At 44.0% G+C, this 23,908-nt stretch overlaps 1 protein-coding gene across 41 annotated transcripts in view; it reads left to right on the top strand.

Annotated features, from left to right (window-relative positions):
• The window catches only part of OBSCN (obscurin, cytoskeletal calmodulin and titin-interacting RhoGEF), a 239,778-nt gene that overhangs the window by 62,879 nt on the left and 152,991 nt on the right, over positions 1–23,908 (top strand). For 35 of the 41 annotated variants that reach the window (XM_086407929.1, XM_086407949.1, XM_086407948.1 and 32 more), the window contains 4 exons: positions 236–511; positions 4,182–4,457; positions 8,252–8,527; positions 12,625–12,900. In XM_086407929.1, coding sequence (XP_086264055.1) covers positions 236–511; positions 4,182–4,457; positions 8,252–8,527; positions 12,625–12,900 — 1,104 coding nt within the window. The remainder of the gene's footprint in view (positions 1–235; positions 512–4,181; positions 4,458–8,251; positions 8,528–12,624; positions 12,901–23,908) is intronic. The other 6 variants (XM_086407941.1, XM_086407930.1, XM_086407931.1 and 3 more) reach the window with 5 other exon arrangements.

Genomic DNA, 23,908 nt, shown 5'->3' with positions numbered 1-23,908 from the left:
TTCCCAGGCCAGTTGACATGGATCTGTGGGAGAATGCATGTCTTGTGTGACTTGCTGCTGAGAAAGAGTTTTCCTCTGCAAGGCACAGGGCTGGTGCAGAACCTGAAGAAATCACCAGCTCCATCACTCCTTCCCACCACCCTGCTTCCCAGCTCCCCATCCAGGTCTTCTTTGCCCGGGGCTGCTGTCCTGACTGAGATGGGGTCTCTGACCCCGTGTATCCCTCTATCCTCAGAGCCCTCAGTGGTGTTCGCCAAGGAGCAGCCAGCACACAGTGAAGTGCAGGCCGTGGCGGGGGCGAGTGCCACGCTGAGCTGCGAGGTGGCCCAGGCCCAGACGGAGGTGATGTGGTACAAAGACGGGAAGAAGCTGAGTTCAAGCTCGAAAGTGCGTTTGGAAGCCAAAGGGTGCACCCGGCAGCTGGTGGTGCAGCAGGCGGGCAAGGCGGATGCCGGGGAGTACAGCTGCGAGGCCGGGGGCCAGAAGGTCTCCTTCCACCTGGACGTCACAGGTCAGTTTGGAGGTAGTAAGTTAGCCTCATGTGGAGGTGATGGGACGGGCTTGCACCCCTGACAGACCCGATGATCTTTCCACTAGACTTCATCTCTTTTGGTCTTCTGTCCTCCCACCCCCGTTTTCATACCCAAGGCCAGGCAAAGGGAGCTGGATGGGAGGGTGTGAGCAGAAAGGAGAAAGGCGTCCTATAAACCCAGAGTGGCATTTCCACACAGTGATGCACGGTCGTCAGTTCCCAGCATCTGCCCAGGGTCGTCTGGGTGTTCCCTGGTGTCTGGGCCTCTGGTTCTGTCTTGCACTTGGAGTCTGCTGTAAACCAGATGCCTTTCAACTGTGGGTATGTGAATTTGCTCCTCTTGGCTGTCCTGACAGCTCCTAGATGCCCCACCCAGCAATGCGTGTGGGTTCACACTAGGAGAGATGGTTTGGATTTCATTAAACCAGGTCCAGGGGGAGTTTCTATCACACTGTTGTGCTTGCTTTATCTCAGGAATGAGCTGTGGATTTACCAGAGTTTCAGTTGTTCTGGACACTCTTTCTCCTTGCACTGGATATTGAAATTATCTGTGTATCTACATGGCTTCTGAGGTGGCTTAGTGGGTAAAGAATCTGCCTGCAGGTTGGAATGCAGGATACTCAGGTTCCATCCCTGGGTTGGGAGGAGGGCATGGCAACCCACTCCAGTGTTCTTGCCTGGAGAATCCCAGGGGCAGAGGAGCTTAACGGGTTATAGTCCATGGTGTCACAAAGAGGCGGCTGAAGGGACTGAGCCCACACGCACATAGACACATCTAGGTCTATTTTTCTTGAAATATGTGTGCAAAGTAAATAGGGAGCAGAGGATTGGTTGATGTGTGCCTGAAATATGCACATGTGAGATCTGGAATTCTCTTTTCAGAGCAAATATTGATTTCCTTTGTCTTCTGTTGGAACATTCCATGTCAGAATTCTAATTGGACTCTGATTTATAGATTTAGACTTGAAGAGGAATAGTCACTTCTCCTATACCGATATGCATGTATCTTAAAAAAATTATATTTTAGGAGAATATGGCAATTTTTTTCATTGCAATAAATTTGAAAGGCTTGACAAATTAATCAAGTTCTTAGAAAATTATATACCAAGTGACACAGAAACACTGGACAACTCAAATAGTCTTAAAACCTTTTAAGTAATTGGAATCACAATGAAAAATCTTCCCATAGAGAAATATTTAATCCCTGTAGTTCCACTGGTAAATTATATGAGCTACTTTAAAAAGAAAAACCGTGTTCGTGGAGGTTATTCTGGAGAATAGAAAAATGAGATACGTCTCTGATTTGTTTCACGTAGATAGTGTAACACTGATACCAATATCTGACAAGGAAAGGGGTAAGGATTGAAATTATTATCCATCTATTATGGATAGCAAGGCCAAAATCTGAAAGAAAACATTATCAGAATAAGTTTAATAATATATTAAGAGGATAACTGGTGATACGCTGTGATGAAAGTCATAGTCCAGAAGTGCAAGCTTGTTGAAATACTAGAAATGTTAGCAAAACATTCTGTTCATGACATGCAGAGTAAAGTATTGGATGAGATTTGGCATTATAAATAGAGAAAAAATGTTTAATGAAGTTTGCATCAATTTTTGCCATAAAATTCGTAACGAATTATAAATAAAACAATTCTTTCTTAATTTGATCAACAACTCTGCAGGCAATTCAGCTAATTGCACACAAAAAAGTGAAAGTTTGAAAGCTTTGCTGTGAGATAGAGAACCAGACAAGGAAACCCACTGTTACTGCTTTTATCCAACATTTTACAGCACAGTTAGGGAAAAAATAAAGTAATATAAAAGTGTGAATAAACAAAAGTGGAATTTACAGATAATATGATTTACCCAAAGATAAGTTATGAGACAATAGGATAGTTAAGAATGATTACCATGGAAAAAGTTAGTAGGAAGAAAACAAACTTCTGTGTCTAACAGTAGCAACACATGTGTTGAAAATGAAACTTTAAAAGAGTTAAAATAGCATCAAAGCAATCATTTTTTAATTATAAGTCTAATAAAAGGTTCTGAGAGGCTCTGTGGTGGGGAGGATTATTGGAATTTTTTTGAGAGACAGTCAAGAAGTTCTAAATAGTTTGGTAGAAATCTACAGAAGAATCAAAAATGTTCAATACAAATTAAAATCCAAAAAAAAGTTTGTTTAGAGGGGACTTTGAAAATTGACAAGTAAATTGCAAAGACCATATACACAGTCAATGCACCCTTGAAGAGAGCAAATATTTGGTGATATTACCAAATATCAAGACTACTATAAAGCTACAGTAATGAATACAATAGTGTCTGGTTGCAAAGACAGACACACAGGCCAAAGCATCTGAAGAGAGATTTCAGACACAGACCTGAATGACATTTCCCTTCTGCTTTTTAGGAATTATGCAATGGTGCAAGGCATAGAGGCAACGTAGTTTTCATACATGATACTTGAACCATTCAACCACGTAGAGAAGAGATTAGACCAGTAAGTCATACCACACACAGTCAACTCCTGTTGGGAAGAGACCGCAGAATAGAAGGGAAAATCATAGACGTAAATTACTGTAGGATAAAGAATGACTTCTTAGAATACAAGTGTTCGAGCGACAGAGCAGGAGCAGGAGCCATAATGAAACAAATTTGAAATACTTAACTAAAACGAACCATGAAAATTCATCAGAAGTTAGTATAAGTGACTAAAGGGCAAGCCACACAGACGTGGAAGACATTTAGAACACACATACTTCTCCGTGCCTTGCATTTAAATATATAAAAATGTCCTCAATATGACAGAAGATGCTATTGAAAACAGGGCAAAATCTTTGAACAATGACGATGCAGAAGAGCAAATACCAGTGAGCAAAAATATCACAAAGGGTTCTTTCCTTTGTGTCATGAGAAAAATGCCAAAGAACGCCACAGGAGGCACACTCACTCCCACCAGATGCCCAACGTGAGAGTGGGCAGGAGTGGAGCCTCAGCAAGTCCTGGTCACTGAGATGAGAACATGCACATTTCTGTGGGGAAGATGGGGCTTCATCTAGGAACTCCCCCGTCATGACCCCACAGTTCCCATCCTATTAGTAAGTGGGTAAAAGATCTGAATAATGTCACCAGGAAGAAAAAACAGTAATGCTGACCCCAGTGCTCAGGGGAAAAGGTGCTTGCTTACTCGTTCCTCAGACAATGACAGAGAAAGCCGCAGGGAGGTGTAAGCACTCTCCCCAGGTTGCCACCAGTTGGCAATGGTAAAAGTAGGCAAAGGTGCCAGCCTCAGACATCTAAACAGATTGCAGGTGAAAAGTTCCAGGGATAATGTTATGGAAAGGACTGACACCATCTGGGAGGACACAAGCCAGGCATGAGCAGGGAACAAGTCTGTTCCAGTGGCCACCCCTTCCTCCAATAGCTCACATGGATGGACCCAGAGGAGAATTCATAAATCATGCTACTTGCTGCTGAGAAACTTGGGTGACCTTGGCAGAACACAGGGCTGGTGTAGAGCCTGAGAAGTCTCTAGCTCTGTTGCTCCTTCTTACCCCACCCACAACTAACTCCCCATCCTATTCTTTGCCCAGGGCTGCCGTCCTGACTGAGATGGTATCTCTGACCCTGTGTATTCCTCTGTCCCCAGAGCCCTCAGTGGTGTTTGCCAAGGAGCAGCCGGCACGCAGTGAAGTGCAGGCCATGGCGGGGGCAAGTGCCACGCTGAGCTGTGAGGTGGCCCAGGCCCAGACGGAGGTGACGTGGTACAAGGACGGGAAGAAGCTGAGTTCCAGCTCAAAAGTGCGTGTGGAGGCCACGGGCCGTGGGCGGCGGCTGGTGGTGCAGCAGGCGGGCAAGGCGGATGCTGGGGAGTACATCTGTGAGGCCGGGGGCCAGAAGGTCTCCTTCCGCCTGGACGTCACAGGTCAGTCCTGGAGTAGGACGCTGAGCTAGCCTGTGTGCAGGTGATGAGGGCACTGGCTTCCAGCCTCACCAGACTTGTGTAGTCGCCTGTAACCTTTAGGACTTCACACCTTCCGATCATCTATGTCCCATCTTGATACCCATTTTGGCTCCAGGGAAGGCTGCATGGGGAGGGTTCTCGTGGAAAGAGGAGGGCCTGTTTGTGTCCATCTGTTTCCTGCTGATGAGGCTCAGTCACACTGTCTTATTAGCACCTGCCCAGAACCTTCCTGTTGTTCCTGGTGTTAGGACCCTGGTTCTCCCTGATGTTTGAGGGCTGAGGTGGGCCTGGGGTATGATTGTCTCCTCGCATCATATGTCTTTCCTGAGAACTAGTACTCACCCTCATCTATAACCTCATGCTGGTCTCAGCTGGCCAGGGGTGTTTCAGTTTGGTCGATCCTGGATTAAGGAAAATATGGGCCACACAATCCTACTTGGAATTCTCTTAGGAGTAAACTTTGGATGATGACATTTGAGGTTTCTGGGAGCCCTGCATTCCTTTTCCTCTGTAGAGAAGGTCTGGTTGCTGGTAGATACCAAGAAATAGGCTGCTTTTCGTTGTCACTGCCTTGTGAAAGGAAGAAAGAAATGATGATGGTAGAGGGTCACCTGTGCTATTTAGGGTGATCTTCTTAGATAAAATATGATTTTCCCTTGTTTTGAAAAAGGTTGCATGTTTTAGATCAGTATTCCTCTTGGCATGACACTGAAGAATTTAGGAATGGAAAGGAAAAAGTCATTTCTACCTCATCAGCGTGGACGGTTAAGAAGTTACTGTCCTGCAAGCCTCTGACTGGCAAAGCAGTGTTTATTTCCTTGCATTTTCCTCGTGGTCACTGAGTGTCTCTTTCTCATGGCGAAACATTGGGCAGTCTAAGAAATCAGGTTATTCTTCTTCTGGGAACAAAGACTTCATGCAGAATAGGGGTGGGCTTCCATGCCACATTGACTCCTAGGTGGCAACCCCTAAGGGTTTGAGACCGTGCCAGTGCAGCAGGATGTATGGGTGTGTATATACCCCAGATTCCACCATGCATCTTTGTAGATTGTGGTTTTTGAAGCACATTGAAGAGTACTTTAAGGTAAAAGCCTTTGAAAAATTGTAAAATGTGTCCGCTGCTGCTGCTGCTAAGTTGCTTCAGTCGTGTCTGACTGTGCAACCCCATAGATGGCAGCCCACCAGGCTTTCCCATCCCTGGGATTCTCCAGACAAGAATACTGGAATGGGTTGCCATTTCCTTCACCAGTGCATGTATCTAAAACCTAGTAAAATATCTGAAAATCAGACATGCAAAGATAGAGAAAACTCAAAGAGGTGGAGGACTTGTAATCGATAGGACAAATAATGAAAGGCTTGTCAGCCTTGTAGTTCTCTGGTAAACTGTATAAAATATTCAGGAAATTGTTATTCCATACTTGGAGATGGTCCTAGAGAGAGAAGAATGAGATACCCTCCATACATGTTCATGTATAGAACATAACACTGATACCAAAATCACTCCAGAAAGCCAAAGGGAAGATGACATACCAGACCAGTCTACTGAGAGTATCAAAATAATGAATTACATGTTAACAAAATGAATTCAGCAGTGTATCCAGGGCTAGTCATAGTTCAGGATTGCATGTTGTATTACTGTTGACAACGTTGATAGATAGAAAGCTTGACGTTGGATTGAATGCACAAAGATCATCTCGTGAGTACAGAATCAAATGGTTGATTACACTTGCATGTCTTACACTGAGACAAAATGTTTGATAAAATTGAGCGTCAGTTTCTGTCGTAAAATTCTTAGTAGACTATATAAAAGATATCTTCTTTTTAATGTTATTGCATTCTGGCAAAAGCAACAACAACATCCCACTTATGGTATACCTGGTAATCTTTGATGTGAGGGACGGCACACTCAGGCCACTCTACCCACTGAGTTCAGTAAGGAGGAGAATAAAATCATTGGCAAGGAGTTTTGAAAAAGTAAAGATGGGATTTGGTGTGATGATCAACTCAGACAATCCCAGAGATAAGTGATTAGGTTGCATCTGTTTCTTGTTTTTAATATGAATTTATTTATTTTAATTGGAGGCTAATTCCAATATTGTATTGGTTTTGCCATACATTGACATGAATCTGCCACGGGTGTACATGTGTTCCCCATCTTGAACCCCCCTCCCACATCCCTCCCCATCCCCTCTGTTTCTTGAGTAAGCTAAGTGTGTAACAAAATCAGTATGCAGAAATTGTTTCTACATCTGAGTCCTGGCAGGGACCACTTGGAAAATGAAATTTGTGTGAAAGAGTTAGACTAGCACAATTGTATCATGTTTCCAATTCCCAGGCCTGACAAGAGTTGCTAAGGGTCTGTGTGTGAGACATGATTCAAGATTCTTGAGAGGCAGTGAGAGGTTGAAATCGATGGATAGAAATTCAAGGGGAAAAAATCAAAGATGTTTATTAACAATCAAAATCGAAACCAGTTTTTTGGGGGTTGGGTCAGATGACAGAAAAACAGGCAGATTCGAAGGTAAGGCACAGCCAATGTGTTGTTTTCTTGCAGAAAATCAGAGTGGGAGTCTTTACTGGGATGTGATGTCAAGAATTATCATAAGGCTGCAGTTCTCAAGACAAGGGGGTCCCAGTGCGTGGATGGTTACCACATTGGAGGAACAGAAAACTGAGTTCAGAAACAGTTCATAAATGACTTCCCGGCACCACCGTCCCTCCCTTGCCCAACACCTTTCGATTGTTCCTGTGTTGTATGTTCAGGAACTCCAGGGCGAATGTTGTAGAAAGAAAGGGTGGCTGGATCACTGAACCACACAGAACACTTAAATTGTACCAACAATTCACACCATACACAGAAGTCAACTCAGGGTGGGTTAGAAACCTCAGAGTAAAGGGTAGAACCAAAAACAACCCTCAGATAATATCATGGTTTCTTCAAAGACTTAGGGTAAGGAAAGATTTCTTAAGTAGAACACAAACGCTCTAAACTCAAAGGGAAGAAATGGACATTGTCACACTGTTGGAAGAATGAACTTTGACTTAACAGAGGACTGGATCAGAGAGTGAATATACGACTCACACGGTTGGGCATATCCTTAAAGTTTACCTGTTTGTCATTCTCTGGCACATAAATGTGTAAAAATTGGCCAGGGTTGAATCAACAAAAGAGAGCACCTCCTGTTGGCAAGTGGGCAAAAGATTTGACTCGTGGCACCAGGAAGAAGAAAACAGTAATGGCAAGCCCAGTCCTAAGGGGAAGGTGCTCCGCTTCTTCATTCCTCAGACAGTGACAGAGAGAGCCACGGGCAGGTGCAAGCACTCCCCCAGATTGCCCCCAGCTGACAGTACTAAGAGTAAGCAAGGGCGCGAGCCTCAGCCATCTCCATGGACTGCGGGTGAAAAGTTCCCGCATAATCGTATGGAGAGGACTGGGGCACCATCTAGAAAGGGTGGGGAGTCATTGCCTTGAGACCTGCAGATGTCATGAGCAAAGAACAAGTCCATTGTCAGGACCTCCCACCCGGGATGTGCTCGCAGGGACCTGTGGGAGAAGGTGTGAATTGCGTCACTTGCTGAGAAAGGCAGGGAGGCCTCTGCAGGGCACAGGGCTGGTGCAGAGCCTGAGAAGTCTCCAGCTCCACCATCCTCCTGCCCAGCCACCTCCTACCTCCCCATCCAGGTCTTCTTTACCCGGGGCTGCTGTCCTGCCTCAGATGGGGTCTCTGACCCTATGTATCGCCCTCTGTCCCCAGAGCCCTCGGTGGTGTTCGCCAAGGAGCAGCCGGCACGCAGTGAAGTGCAGGCCGTGGCAGGGGCGAGTGCCACGCTGAGCTGCGAGGTGGCCCAGGCCCAGACAGAGGTGACGTGGTACAAGGACGGCAAGAAGCTGAGTTCGAGCTCGAAAGTGCGTGTGGAGGCCACGGGCCGCGGGCGGCGGCTGGTGGTGCAGCAGGCAGGCAAGGCGGACGCCGGGGAGTACAGCTGCGAGGCCGGGGGCCAGAAGGTCTCCTTCCGTCTGGACGTCACAGGTCAGTCGTGGAGGAGGACGCTGAACTAGCCCGTTTGCAGGTGATGAGGGGACTCGCTTCCAGTCTCACCAGACCTGTGTAGTCGCCCGTAACCTTTAGGACTTCACATCTTCCAGTCATCTATGTCCCATCTTGATACCCATTTTGGCTCCAGGGAAGGCTGCATGGGGAGGGTTCTTGTGGAAAGAGGAGGGCCTGTTTGTGTCCATCTGTTTCCTGCTGATGAGGCTCAGTCACACTGTCTTATTAGCACCTGCCCAGAACCTTCCTGTTGTTCCTGGTGTTAGGACCCTGGCTCTTCCTGATGTTTAAGGGCTGAGGTGGGCCTGGGGTATGATTGTCTCCTCGCATCATATGTCTTTCCTGAGAACTAGTACTCACCCTCATCTATAACCTCATGCTGGTCTCAGCTGGCCAGGGGTGTTTCAGTTTGGTCGATCCTGGATTAAGGAAAATATGGGCCACACAATCCCACTTGGAATTCTCTTAGGAGTAGACTTTGGATGATGAAATTTGAGGTTTCTGGGAGCCCTGCATTCCTTTTCCTCTGTAGAGAAGGTCTGGTTGCTGGTAGATACCAAAAATAGGCTGCTTTTCGTTGTCACTGCCTTGTGAAAGGAAGAAAGAAATGATGATGGTAGAGGGTCACCTGTGCTATTTAGGATGATCTTCTTAGATAAACTATGATTTTCCTTTGTTTTGAAAAAGACTGGATGTTTTAGATCAGTATTCCTCTTGGCATGACACTGAAGAATTTAGGAATGGAAAGGAAAAAGTCTTTTCTACCTCATCAGTGTGGACTGTTAAGAAGAAGTTACTGTCCTGCAAGCCTCTGACTGGCAAAGCAGTGTTTATTTCCTTGCATTTTCCTCGTGGTCACTGAGTGTCTCTTTCTCATGGCCGAAACATCGGGCAGTCTAAGAAATCAGGTTATTCTTCTTCTGGGAAGAAAGTCTTCATGCAGAATAGGGGTGGGCTTCCGTGCCACATTGACTCCTAGGTGGCAACCCCTAAGGGTTTGAGACCGTGCCAGTGCAAAAGGATGTATGGGTGTGTATATACCCCAGATTCCACCGTGCATCTTTGTAGATTGTGGTTTTTGAAGCACATTGAAGAGTACTTTAAGGTAAAAGCCTTTGAAAAATTGTAAAATGTGTCCGCTGCTGCTGCTGCTAAGTTGCTTCAGTCGTGTCTGACTGTGCGACCCCATAGACGGCAGCCCACCAGGCTTTCCCATCCCTGGGATTCTCCAGACAAGAATACTGGAATGGGTTGCCATTTCCTTCACCAGCGCATGAATCTAAAACCTAGTAAAATATCTGAAAATCAGACATGCAAAGATAGAGAAAACTCAAAGAGGTGGAGGACTTGTAATCAATAGGACAAATAATGAAAGGCTTGTCAGCCTTGTAGTTCTCTGGTAAACTGTATAAAATATTCAGGAAATTGTTATTCCATACTTGGAGATGGTCCTAGAGAGAGAAGAATGAGATACCCTCCATAAATGTTCATGTATAGAACATAACATTGATACCGAAATCGCTCCAGAAAGCCAAAGGGAGGATGACATACCAGACCAGTCTACTGAGAGTATCAAAATAATGAATTACATGTTAACAAAATGAACTCACCAGTGTATCCAGGGGTAGAGATTAGTGCTGAAAGTCTTAGTTCAGGATTGCATGTTGTATTACTGTTGACAGTGTTGACAGAAAACTTGACGTTGGATTGAATGCACAAAGATCATCTCGTGAGTACAGAATCAAATGGTTGATTACACTTGCATGTCTTACACTGAGACAAAATGTTTGATAAAATTGAGCGTCAGTTTCTGTCGTAAAATTCTTAGTAGACTATATAAAAGATATCTTCTTTTTAATGTTATTGCATTCTGGCAAAAGCAACAACAACATCCCACTTATGGTATACCTGGTAATCTTTGATGTGAGGGACGGCACACTCAGGCCACTCTACCCACTGAGTTCAGTAAGGAGGAGAATAAAATCATTGGCAAGGAGTTTTGAAAAAGTAAAGATGGGATTTGGTGTGATGATCAACTCAGACAATCCCAGAGATAAGTGATTAGGTTGCATCTGTTTCTTGTTTTTAATATAAATTTATTTATTTTAATTGGAGGCTAATTCCAATATTGTGTTGGTTTTGCCATACATTGACATGAATCTGCCACGGGTGTACATGTGTTCCCCATCTTGAACCCCCCTCCCACATCCCTCCCCATCCCCTCTGTTTCTTGAGTGAGCTAAGTGTGTAACAAAATCAGTATGCAGAAATTGTTTCTACATCTGAGTCCTGGCAGGGACCACTTGGAAAATGAAATTTGTGTGAAAGAGTTAGACTAGCACAATTGTATCATGTTTCCAATTCCCAGGCCTGACAAGAGTTGCTAAGGGTCTGTGTGTGAGACATGATTCAAGATTCTTGAGAGGCAGTGAGAGGTTGAAATCGATGGATAGAAATTCAAGGGGAAAAAATCAAAGATGTTTATTAACAATCAAAATCGAAACCAGTTTTTTGGGGGTTGGGTCAGATGACAGGAATACAGGCAGATTCGAAGGTAAGGCACAGCCAATGTGTTGTTTTCTTGCAGAAAATCAGAGTGGGAGTCTTTACTGGGACGTGATGTCAAGAATTATCATAAGGCTGCAATTCTCAAGACAAGAGGGTCCCAGTGCAGGGATGGTTACCACATTGGAGGAACAGAAAACTGAGTTCAGAAACAGTTCATAAATGACTTCCCGGCACCACCGTCCCTCCCTTGCCCAACACCTTTCGATTGTTCCTGTGTTGTATGTTCAGGAATTCCAGGGCGAATGTTGTAGAAAGAAAGGGTGGCTGGATCACTGAACCACACAGAACACTTAAATTGTACCAACAATTCACACCATACACAGAAGTCAACTCAGGGTGGGTTAGAAACCTCAGAGTAAAGGGTAGAACCAAAAACAACCCTCAGATAATATCATGGTTTCTTCAAAGACTTAGGGTAAGGAAAGATTTCTTAAGTAGAACACAAATGCTCTAAACTCAAAGGGAAGAAATGGACATTGTCACACTGTTGGAAGAATGAACTTTGACTTAACAGAGGACTGGATCAGAGAGTGAATATACGACTCACACGGTTGGGAATATCCTTAAAGTTTACCTGTTTGTCATTCTCTGGCACATAAATGTGTAAAAATTGGCCAGGGTTGAATCAACAAAAGAGAGCGCCTCCTGTTGGCAAGTGGGCAAAAGATTTGACTCGTGGCACCAGGAAGAAGAAAACAGTAATGGCAAGCCCAGTCCTAAGGGGAAGGTGCTCCGCTTCTTCATTCCTCAGACAGTGACAGAGAGAGCCACGGGCAGGTGCAAGCACTCCCTCAGATTGCCCCCAGCTGACAGTACTAAGAGTAAGCAAGGGCGCGAGCCTCAGCCATCTCCATGGACTGCGGGTGAAAAGTTCCCGCATAATCGTATGGAGAAGACTGGGGCACCATCTAGAAAGGATGGGGAGTCATAGCCTTGAGACTTGCAGATGTCATGAGCAGAGAACAAGTCCATTCTCAGGACCTCCCACCCGGGACCTGCTCTCAGGGACCTGTGGGAGAAGGTGTGAATTGCGTCACTTGCTGAGAAAGGCAGGGAGGCCTCTGCAGGGCACAGGGCTGGTGCAGAGCCTGAGAAGTCTCCAGCTCCACCATCCTCCTGCCCAGCCCCCTCCCACCTCCCCATCCAGCTCTTCTTTGCCCGGGGCTGCCGTCCTGACTGGAGAAGGCAATGGCACCCCACTCCAGTACTCTTGCCTGGAAAGTCCCATGGATGGAGGAGCCTGGTAGGCTGCAGTCCATGGTGTCGCGAAGAGTCAAACATGACTGAGAGACTTCACTTTCACTTTTCACTTTCATGCATGGGAGAAGGAAATGGCAACCCACTCCAGCATTCTTGCCTGGAGAATCCCAAGGACGGAGAAGCCTGGTAGGCTGCCATCTACGGGGTCGCACAGAGTTGGACACAACTGAAGCGATTTAGCAGCAGCAGCAGCAGCTGTCCTGACTGAGATGGGGTCTCTGACCCTGTGTATCCCCCTCTGTCCCCAGAGCCCTCGGTGGTGTTCGCCAAGGAGCAGCCGGCACGCAGTGAAGTGCAGGCCGTGGCGGGGGCAAGTGCCACGCTGAGCTGCGAGGTGGCCCAGGCCCAGACAGAGGTGACGTGGTACAAGGACGGGAAGAAGCTGAGTTCCAGCTCGAAAGTGCGTGTGAAGGCCAAGGGCCGCACCCGGCAGCTGGTGGTGCAGCAGGCGGGCAAGGCGGACGCCGGGGAGTACAGCTGCGAGGCCGGGGGCCAGAAGGTCTCCTTCCGCCTGGACGTCACAGGTCAGTCCTGGAGGAGGACGCTGAGCTAGCCTCTGTGCAGGTGATGAGGGGACTCGCTTCCAGCCTCACCAGACTTGTGTGCCCTTGCCTGGACCCTCCATCTCTTCAATCCTCCCTGTTTTTCGTGTCCCAGCGTGGTCCCCATTTTGGCTGGGGAAGCATGTAAAGGGAGGGTGCACTTGCAGAGAGGAGGGATTGTCTCTGTCCACCTGTTTCCAGGCAGTGAGGCTCAATCGCAGTGTCTTAGCACCTGCCTGGAACCTTTCTCGTGTTCCTGCTGTTGGGACCCTGCCTTTCCCTGATGCCTGGGGGCTGAGGTAGGCCTGGAGATGACTTACTTTCCTCCCATCATCTGTCTTTTCTGAAAACTAGCACACGCCCTCATCCAGCCCCACATGCTGGGCCCGGTTGAGCAGTGGGGTTTCAGTTTGAAGGATCTTGGATCGGGGAAAGATTGGCCACACAGTCCTCGTTGGCCTTCTCCCAGAAGTGAACTTTGAATTATGAAATTTGAGGTTTCTGGGAACCCCTTCCTTCCTTTTCTTGGTTGTAGAAGCTCCAGTTGGCCATAGATAAGAAAAAAAATAGACATGTTTTAGTGTCCCTTCCTTGCAAAGGGAAGAAATGGGGGATGATTGATAGAAGTCGCTTGTGCTACGATGGGTGATCTTCTTAGATCAAAGATGATATTGCCTTTGTCTCCCAACAGACTCTGTTCCATGTCAGTATTCCTGTCGGTGTTACATAGATGAATTTAGAAATGGAAAGGAAAAAGTCACAGCTGCCACGTCAGTTGGCATCGCTAACGAGGAGTTAGTGCCCTAGCAGCCTCTGACTGGCAAAGCAGTCTTTACTCTGTTGCATTTTCGTAGTGGTCAGGAAGAGCCTCTCCCTGTCCCTTTAGACAGGACAGTCTGAAAAATCAGGTTACTCTTCTGGGAAGAGGGTCTTCCTGCCAATATAGAGATGGCCTGCCATCCCACATTTTTTTTTCCTTTTTAAAAAAAATGTTAATTTTTAATGGAAAGATAATTGCTTTATAGAGTTTCGTTGTTTTCTGTCAGACATCAACATGAATCAGTCATAGGTATACATGTGTCGCCTCCCTCCTGAACCTCCCTCCTATCTCCCGCCCCATCCCACCCCTCTAGGTTGATACAGAGCCCCTGTTTGAGTTCCCTGAGACACACAGAAAATTCCCGTTGGCTATGTATTTTACATATGGTGATGTAAGTTTCCGTGTTACTCTCTCCATACATCTCACCCTCTCCTCCCCTCTCCCTGTGCCCTTAAGTCTGTTCTCTGTCTGTGCCTCCATTGTTACCCTGCAAATAGGTTCATCAGCACCATCTTTCTAGATTCCATATATACACATTAGTGTACGATATTTATCTTTCTCTTTCTGACTTACTTTACTCTATAGTAGGCTCTAGGTTCATTCACCTCATTAGAACCGACTCAAATCGTTTCTTTCTATGGCTGAGTAGTATTCCATTGTGTGTATGTACCACAACTTCTTTATCCATTCATCTGTCGATGGACATCTAGGTTGCTTCCGTGTTCTAGCAATTGTAAATGGTGCTGCAATGAACACTGGAGTGTATGTGTCTTTTTCAGTTTTGGTTTCCTCAGGGTATATGCCTAAGATTGCTGGGTCATATGGTGATTTTTTTTATTCCTAGTTTTTTTAAGGACTCTCTGTTACCATCCTCCATAGTGGCTGTATCAATTTACATTCCCACCAGCAGTGCAAGAGCATTCCCTTTTCTCCACACCTTCTCCAGCATTTATTGTTTGTAGACTTTTTGATGATGGCCATTCTGATTGGTGTGAGGTGATATCTTACTGTAGTTTTTATTTGATTTCTCTAACAATGAGCGATGTTGAGCATCTTTTCATGTGTTTGTTGGCCATCTGTATGTCTCCTTTGGAGAAATGTCTGTTTAGGTCTTTTTCCCACTTTTTGATTGGGTTGGTTGTTTTTCTGGCATTGAGTTGTATGAGCTGCTTGTATATTTTGGAAATTAACCCTTTGTCAGTTGTTTCATTTGCTGTTATTTTCTCCTATTCTGAGGGATGTCTTTTCTCCTTGCTTATAATTTCCTTTGCTGTGCAAGAGCTTTTAAGTTTAACACGGTCACACTTGTTTACTTTTGTTTTTATTTCCATGACTCCAGGAGGTGGGTCATAGAAGATCTTGCTTTGATTTATGTCATCGAGTGTTCTGCCTGTGCTTTCCTCTAAGAGTTTTATAGTTTCTGATATTGCATTTAGGTCCTTAATCCATTTTGAGTTTATTTTTGTGTATGGTGTTAGAAAGTGTTCTAATTTCATTCTTTTACACGTAACTGTCCAGTTTCCCAGCACTACTTACTGAAAGAAGTGCTATATTTGTACCATTGTATATTGTTGCCTCCTTTGTCAAAAATAAGGTACCTGTAGGTGCATGGGTTTATTTATGGGCTTTCTTGTTCCATTGGTCTATATTTCTGTTTTTGTGCCAGTACCGTACTGTCTTGATGACTGTAGCTTTGTAGTATAATCTGAAGTCAGGAAGGTTGATTCCTCCAGCTCCATTCATCTTTCTCAAGACTGTTTTGGCTGTTTGGGGTCTTTTGTGTTTCCATATGAATTGTGAAATATTTTGTTCTAGTTCTGTGAAAAAATGCCATTGGTATGACAGGGATCACATTGAATCTGTAGATTGCATTTGGTAGTATAGTCATTTTCACAATACTGATTCTTTCTATCCAGGAACATGGACTGTCTCCCCATCTGTTTATGTTGTCTTTGATTTCTTTCATCAGTGTCTTATGATTTTCTCTATACAGTTCTTTTGTCGCCTTAGGTAGGTTTATTCCTAGATATTTTATAATTTTTGTTGCAATGGTGAATGGGATTGATTCCTTAATTTCTCTTTCTGGTTTTTAATTGTTAGTATATATGAATGCACGTGATTTCTGTATATTGAGTTTGTATCCTACGACTTGGCTAAATTCACTGATTGGCTTTAGTAATTTTCTGATAGTATCTTTAGGGTTTTCTATGTGTAGTAGCATGTCATCTGCAAACAGTGACAGATTTACTTCTTTTTTTTCTGATTTGAATTCCTTTTATTTCTTTTTCTTCTCTGATTTTATAGCTAGGACTTCCAGAACTGTGTTGAGTAATAGTGGTGAAAGTGGACACCCTTGCCTTGTTCCTGATCTTAGGGGGATGCTTTTAGTTTTTCACCATTGAAAATAATGTTTGCTGTAGGCTTATCATATATGGCCTTAACTGTGGTGAGGTAGGTTCCTTCTATGCCCTTTTTTTGAAGAGTTCTAACCATAAATGGGTGCTGAATTTTGTCAAAGGCTTTTTCTGCATCTATTGAGATTTTCATGTGGTTTTTATCTTTCAGTTTGTTAATATGGTGTATCACATTGATTTGTGTGTACTGAAGAATCCTTGCATCCCTGGAATAAACCCAGCTTGATCATGGTTATGAGCTTTTTAATGTGTTGTTGAATTTTGTTTGCTAGAATTTGTTCAGGATTTTTTTATCTATTTTCATCAGTGATATTGGCCTGTATTTTCTTTGTCTGGTTTTGGTATCAGGGTGATGGTGGCCTCATAGAATGAGTTTGGAAGTGTTCCTTCCTCTGCAGTTTTTTGAAAGAGTTTTAGAAGAATAGGTATTAGCTCTTCTCTATGTGTTTGATTAGAATTCACCTGTGAAGCCATCTGGTCCTGGCTTTGTTTTTTGGGAGATTTTTGATTACCGTTTTGATTTCAGTGCTTGTAATTGGGTTGTTCGTTATTTCTATTTCTTCCTGGTTCAGTCTTGAAAGATTTAACTTTTCTACGAATCTGTCCATTTCTTCCAGTTTATCCATTTTATTGCCATAAAGTTGCTCATAACAGTCTCTCATAATCCTTTGTATTTCTGCATTGTTGGAACCTCTCCTTTTTCATTTCTAATTTTGTTGATTTGTCTCTTCTCTCTTTTTTCTTGATGAGTCTGGTGAAAGGTTTATCAATTTTGTTTATCTCCTCAAAGAATGAGCTTTTAGTGTTATTAATTTTTACTATTGTTCCTTTCATTTCTTTTTCACTTATTTCTGCTCTGATCTTTGTGATTTCTTTCCTCCTGCTAATTTGGGAGTTTTTTTGTTCTTCTTTTCCCAGTTGTTTTAGGTTGTCTATTCAAAGTTTTTCTTGTTTCTTGAGGTAGGATTGTCTTGCTATAAACTTCCCTCTTAGAACTGCTTTTGCTACATGCCTTAGGTTTTGAGTTGTCATGTTTTCATTGTTATTTATTTCTAGGAATTTTTTGATTTCCCTTTTGATTTCTTCCGTAACCTGTTCATTATTTAGAAGCATATTGTTTAATCTCCATGTGTTTGTGTTTTTTGCAGTCTTTTTCTTATAATTGATATCTAGTCTCATAGAGTTGTGCTCAGAAAAGATGCTTGATATGATTTCAATTTTCTTAAATTCCTGAGGTTTGATTTGTGACCCAAGATGTGGTCTGTCCTGGAGAATGTTCCATGGACACTTGAGAAGAAGGTGTATTCTTCTGAATTTGGATGGACTGTCCTGAAGACATCAGTGAGATCCATCGCATCTAATGTATTGTGTTTCCTTATTAATTTTCTGTTTTGATGATCTGTCCGTTGGTGTAAGTGGGGGTGTTAGAGTCTCTTGCTATTATTGTGTTACTGTCAGTTTCTTCTTTTATGTCTGTTAGTGTTTGTCTTGTGTATTGAGGTGTTCCTGGAGCATAGATATTTATCATTGTTATATCTTCCTCTTGGATTGATCACTTGATCATAATGTAGCATGCTTCCTTATCTCTTGTAATATTCTTTATTTCAAGGTCTATTTTGTCTGATATGAAGATTGCTATTCCAGCTTTCTTTTGCTTCCCATTTGCATGGAATATATTTTTCCATCCTCTCACTTTCAGTCTATATGTCTATAGATGTGAAGTGGGTTTCTTATAGACAGCATATGTTTGGTTCTTGATTTTGTATCCATTCAGCCAGTCAGTGTCTTTTGGTTAGACCATTTAATCCATTTACATTTAAATTAATTATTGATATATATGTTCCTATTTCCATTTTCTTAATTATTTGTGGTTTGTTTCTACAGATCTTTTTCTTATTTTGTGTTTCCTGACTATTTAAGTCCCTTTAACATTTCTTGTAAAGCTGATTTAGTGGTGTTGAATTCTCTTAACTTTTGCTTGTCTGTAAAGCTTTTGATTTCTCCATCAATTTTGAATGAAATTCTTGCCAGGCAGAATAATCTTGGTTGTAGATTTTTCCCTTTTAGTACTTTAAATATATCCTGCCATTCCCTTTTGGCCTGCAGAGTTTCTGCTGAAAGATCAACTCTTAAACGTGTGGGGTTTCCCTTGTATGTTACTTGTTGCTTTTCCCTTGCTGCTTTTAATATTCTTCCTTTGTGTTTAGTCTTTGTTAGTTTGATTAGTATGTGTCCTGGCATGTTTCTCTCTGGGTTTATCCTGTATGGGAGTCTTTGTGCCTCTTGGACTTGATTGACTATTTCCTTTTCAATGTTGCGGAAATTTTCAACTATAATCTCTTAAAAATTTTTCTCATACTCTTTCTTTTTCTCTTCTTCTTCTGGGATCCCTATAATTCAAATTTTGATGCATTTAACATTGTCCCAGAGATCTCTGAGACTGTCCTCAGTTCTTTTCATTCTTTTTACTTTATTCTGCTCTTCAGCAGTTATTTCCACCATTTTATCTTCCAGCTCACTGATCCATTCTTCTGTTTCAGATATTCTGCTATTGATTCCTTCTAGAGTGTTTTTAATTTCAAGAATTGTGTCGTTTGTGTCTGTACGTTTATTCTTTAATTCCTCTAGGTCTTTGTTAACTGATTCTTGCATTTTCTCCATTTTATTTTCAAGGTTTTGTATTATCTTTATGATCAATATTCTGAATTCTTTTTCAGGTAGTTTGCTTATTTCCTCTTCATTTATTTGGACTTGTGTGTTTCTGGTTTGTTCCTTCGTTTGTGCAGTACTTCTGTCTTTTTATTATTGTTTTAAACTTACTACGTTTGAGGTCTCCTTTTTCCAGGCTTCAGGGTTGAACTCTTTCTTTCTTTTGGTTTCTGCCCTCATAAGGTTGGTCCAGTGGTTTGTGTCAGCTTTGTGTAGAGTGTGACTCGTGCTTGCATTTGGTGGGAGGCAGTGAGTTTTTTTTTTTTTTTTTCCTTCCTCTGATGGGCAGGACTGAGTAAGGTGGGAATCCTGTCTGCTGACGATTGGTTTGTATTTTCGTCTTGTTCGTTGTTGGGGTGAGGCACCCCGCACAGGGTGCTACTGGTGGTTGGGTGATGTCAGGTCTTGTATACAAGTGGTTGCCTTTGTGGGAGTTCTCGCTACCGGATACTCCCTAGGGCTAGTTCTCTGGCAGTCTAGCCTCTCGGAGTCAGCACTCCCACTCCAAAGGCTTGGGGCTTGATCTCTGGCCAGGAACTGAGATTCTACAGGTGGGTGGTTATGGCATTAAATGGGATTAAAACAAATACCCCAAAAGGAGAAAACAAAGATGAACCCCAGACAAATGGCAATTACAAAATCAGGCAAATAATAATTAAAATAATGGACAACACACACATACATAAACACCCATGAGCAAAATCAAAACAGTCCAACAAAAATAGAGCACAGCAGACTGGCCCAGTGAACAGAGGAAACCAAAAATGATACCCACCAGCTGAGAACAAAACGAACTGAAGCACAAACCGGAAAACAGAACTAAAGCAAGGTACCAACTGGGGGATAAAGCAATGAAAACAAACATAACAAATATGGTGAGAAAAAGAAAAGAAAGAAAGAATAGAAATGCAAAGTTAAATAGAGGTAGATACGGATTTATATACATTAAAGATTAACTGCAAGGGGGAAAGAACAGGAGGAAAAGCAAACAAATAAATGTAGAAAAAATCATAAGCTTAAAAAAATTTAAAAATTGAAGAGAAAAAAAAGAAAAAAGGAAAACTACAGAACTGCAAAAGGCCAAAGTTCTGCAAAAGGCAGAAGTTTATAACAGGAATAAAAGGAGTGGTTGAAAAAGAAAATCTCATAAGCTGAAACAGGTTTCATAGTGCTAATAAAATGGACAACTACAGCAAGGTGGGGGAGGTAGGGAAAATAAGAGAAAAAGAAAAAAAAAATCCAGAAGCAACTATAGAGCAAGTCAAAATATAAGAATAATAAATGTTTTTCTTGAGTCCCTGCTGCCAGCGTTCTTTCCCTCACTGTGAGTCACAGTCCACGTTGCCTCCCAAGGATGCTCTCTAATATGAGGCTGGTCTCTGGACCTGCTGTGGGGGCAGCTCAGACTCTAATCTGGTCCTACTCCTGTATGTTCTTGCCTCCAATGTCCACAGTTGTCAGAACTAGTGGGTTTTCTTTTGTGGAAGCTCTCAGTGTCCTTTTATATATATTCCATAGAGACAGAGGCTGCCTAGTTGATCGTGTGGATTTAATCTGCAGCTTGTACAGCTGGTGGGAAGGTTTTGGGTCTTCTTCCTTAGCCACACTGCCCCTGGGTTTCAGCTGTGGCTTTATTTCCACCTTATTTCCACCTCTGCATGTGGGTCGTTCACTGGGGTTTGTTCTTGAGGCTGCCCTGGAGGGCTTGGGTTTGCCCCAGTGAGGGCCAGGAGTGGAGGTGGTGCAGCTGCTTGGGTCGCAGGGAATCTGACAGTACCAGGTATTCAGGGGAGTTGGTGGCTAGGGCAGCAGGAAATATAGTGCTCTAAAAGGATATAGCGCTCTAGAAGAAAATAAATGCAAAAAGGCAAAATGGTTGTCTAAGGAGGCCTTACAAATAGCTGAGAAAAAAACCACTACAATATTGTAAAGTAATTAGCCTCCAATTAAAATAAGTAATTTTAAAAAAAAATCCAAAGAAAAGAGAAGAAAAGCCAAAGGCAAAGGAGAAAAGGAAAGATATACCCACCTGAAGAAAAGTTCCAAAGAAAAGCAAGGAGAGATAAGAAAGCCTTCCTCAGTGATCAGTGCAAAGAAATACGGGAAAACAATAGAATGGGAAAGACTGGAGATCTCTTCAAGAAAATTAGAGATACCAAGGGAACATTTCATGCGAAGATGGGCACAATAAAGGACAGAAGTGGTAGGGACCTAACAGAAGCAGAAGATATTAGGAAGAGGTGGCAGGAGCACACAGAGGAGCTGTACAAAAAAGATCTTCATGACCAAGATAACCACGATGGTGTGATCACTCACCTAGAGCCAGACACCCTGGAGTGTGAAGTCAAGTGGGCCTTAGGAAGCAGCACTACGAACAAAGCTAGTGGAGGTGATGGAATTCCAACTGAGCTATTTCAAATCCTAAAAGATGATGCTGTGAAAGTGCTGCACTCAATATGCCAGCAGATTTGGAAAACAGCAATGGCCACACAACTGGAAACGGTCAGTTTTCATTTCAATCCCAAGAAAGGCAATGGCAAAGAATGTTCAAACTACAACACAATTGCACTCATCTAACACGCTAGCAAAGTAATACTCAAAATTCTTTTGAAGAAATCTTCAACAGTATGTGAACACTGAACTTCCAGATGTTCAAGCTGGATTTAGAAAAGGCAGAGGAACCAGAGATCAAATTGCCAACATCCGTTGGATCATAGAAAAAGTAAGAGAATTCCAGAAAAACATCTACTTCTGCTTTGTTGACTACACCAAAGCCTTTGACTGTGTGGATCACAACAAACTGTGGAACATTCTGAAAGAGATGGGAATACCAGACCACCTGACCTGCCTCCTGAGAAATCTGTATGCAGGTCAAGAAGCAACAGTTTGAACTGGACATGGAACAACAGACTGGTTCCAAACAGGAAAAGGAGTACCTCAAGGCTATATACTGTCACCCTGCTTATTTAACTTATATGCAGAGTACATCATGCGGAATGCCAGGCTGGATGAAGCACAAGCTGGAATCAAGATTGCCAGGAGAAATATCAGTAACCTCAGATATGCAGATGACACCATCCTTATGGCAGAAAGCAAGGAGAAACTGAAGAGCGTCTTGATGAAAGTGAAAGAGGAGAGTGAAAAAGCTGGCTTGAAATTAAACATTCAAAAAATTAAGATCATGGCATCTGGTCCAATCACTTCATGGCAAATAGATGGGGAAACAATGGAAACAGTGACAGACTTTATTTTCTTGGGTTCAAAAACCACTGAAGATGATGCCTGCAGTCATGAAATTAAGACACTTGCTCCTTGGAAGAAAAGCTGTGACAAACCTAGACAGCATATTAAAAAGCAGAGACATTACTTTGCTGACAAAGGTCCATTTGGTCAAGGCTATGGTTTTTCCAGTAGTCATGCATGGATGTGAGCGTTGGACCATAAAGAATTGATGCTTTTGAACTGTGGTGTTGGGGAAGACTCTTGAGAGTCCCTTGGACAGCAAGGAGATCCAACCAGTCAGTTCTAAAGGAAATCAGCCCTGAATATTCATTGGAAGGACTGATGCTGAAACTGAAGCTCCAATACTTTGGGCACCTCATCCAAAGTCGTGACTCACTGGAAAAGGGCCTGATGCTGGGAAAGATTAAAGGCAGGAGGAGAAGGGGACGACAGAGGAGACAGTTGGATATCATCACCGACGTGATGGACATGAGTTTGAGCAAATTCCAGCAGTTGTTGATAGACAGGGAAGTCTGGCGTGCTGCAGTCCATGGGGTCACAAAGAGTTGAACACGACTCAGCAACTGAACTGAACTGAGAAGGGTCTGGCAGCCCACTCCAGCTTTCTTGCCTGGAGAACCCCTGTGACAGAAGCCTGCCAGGCCACAGTCCACAGGGTTGCAGAACTGGACAGGACTGAAGCACCCTGCGTGCATAGATGCAAGCCTTTTTTTTTTTTTGCCTGTGGCAGTTCTGCCCCAGTGGGGTTGAGCGTGAAGGTGGCGCAGCTGCTTGGGTCCTGAGGCCCCTGGCAGCGCCAAATGCACAGGGACATGGACTGTGTTGGCCATAGGAGTTATGGCCCTATCGGTGTTTTTCTAGCCCCAAATGGCAACCCACTGCAGTGTTCTTGCCTGGAGAATCCCAGAGACGGGGGAGCCTGGTGGGCTGCCATCTATGGGGTCGCACAGAGTGGGACACGACTGAAGCGACTTAGCAGCAGCAGCAGCAGCTGGCAATCAAAAGACCTCTTTGTCTAGTCTTTCTCCACTGCTATGCCCATTCGGGGTCCTCCCCTAGATGGGTACATCAGGCACATAAAGGGGCACCCTCGGTGGGGTCCTACTCTGTAACTTGGTGCGTCAGGCGTTTGATGGGCCAGCCTCTCTATTGTTCAGCTGCCAGTGCTTGCTTGTTGGGGGAGAGAGGTTGTGGTGATGGCTCCACCCCCTATGCATGACTCAGTAGTGTCGCCTTGCTTCCATGGCTGCCCGGCTTTCCTCCACAGGCATTTCCCACAGTCTCCTCCCTCACATGCCCTCGGTCCGTCTCTCTCTGCAGTCCACAGCTGCCCTCGCCCTGGCATTGCGCCACAAGCCCTGCTCTCCAGTTCCCAGCTGCTGCGCCTTCCAGGAGACGCGCGTCCCTGTCCAGGGTCTGTATGGCTGCAGCAGGGACTGTCTGATTCTCATTCCATTTAGGCTGTCACAGATCAGCTGTTTCATTCTTAGCCTCAAATGTTTCTCCTCTGGCTCAGACAGTTGCCCCGATGTGGGGATCGGACCCTGCTTCAGTTCTCCGGCTCGCTGAGGGCAGGTCCACTTCTTCTAATGCTCCTGTTTTTCCCTAGTTTCTTCCCTAGTTCCTTCCTCCTACTGAGTTTTGCGTGTTCCATGTATCCTTTCCCGGTGGTCAGGCACTCCTGCCTGCTCTCAGCTGGTGTTCTGCATGCACTTCTGTGTCTGTCGGTGCATTCCTGATATATCTGTGGAGGAAGATTCGCTCCACATCCACCTGCTCCTCTGCCACCCCACGTCAACCACCA

The sequence above is a fragment of the Bos grunniens genome, chromosome 7 (genome assembly GCF_055505025.1).
Source record: "Bos grunniens cultivar Pamir isolate PY7600 chromosome 7, Bosgru_T2T1.0, whole genome shotgun sequence".
Classification (NCBI taxonomy): Eukaryota; Metazoa; Chordata; class Mammalia; order Artiodactyla; family Bovidae; genus Bos; species Bos grunniens.
The sequence above is the reverse complement of the archived record's forward strand: the minus strand, read 5'-3'. Positions and strand labels throughout refer to the sequence as shown.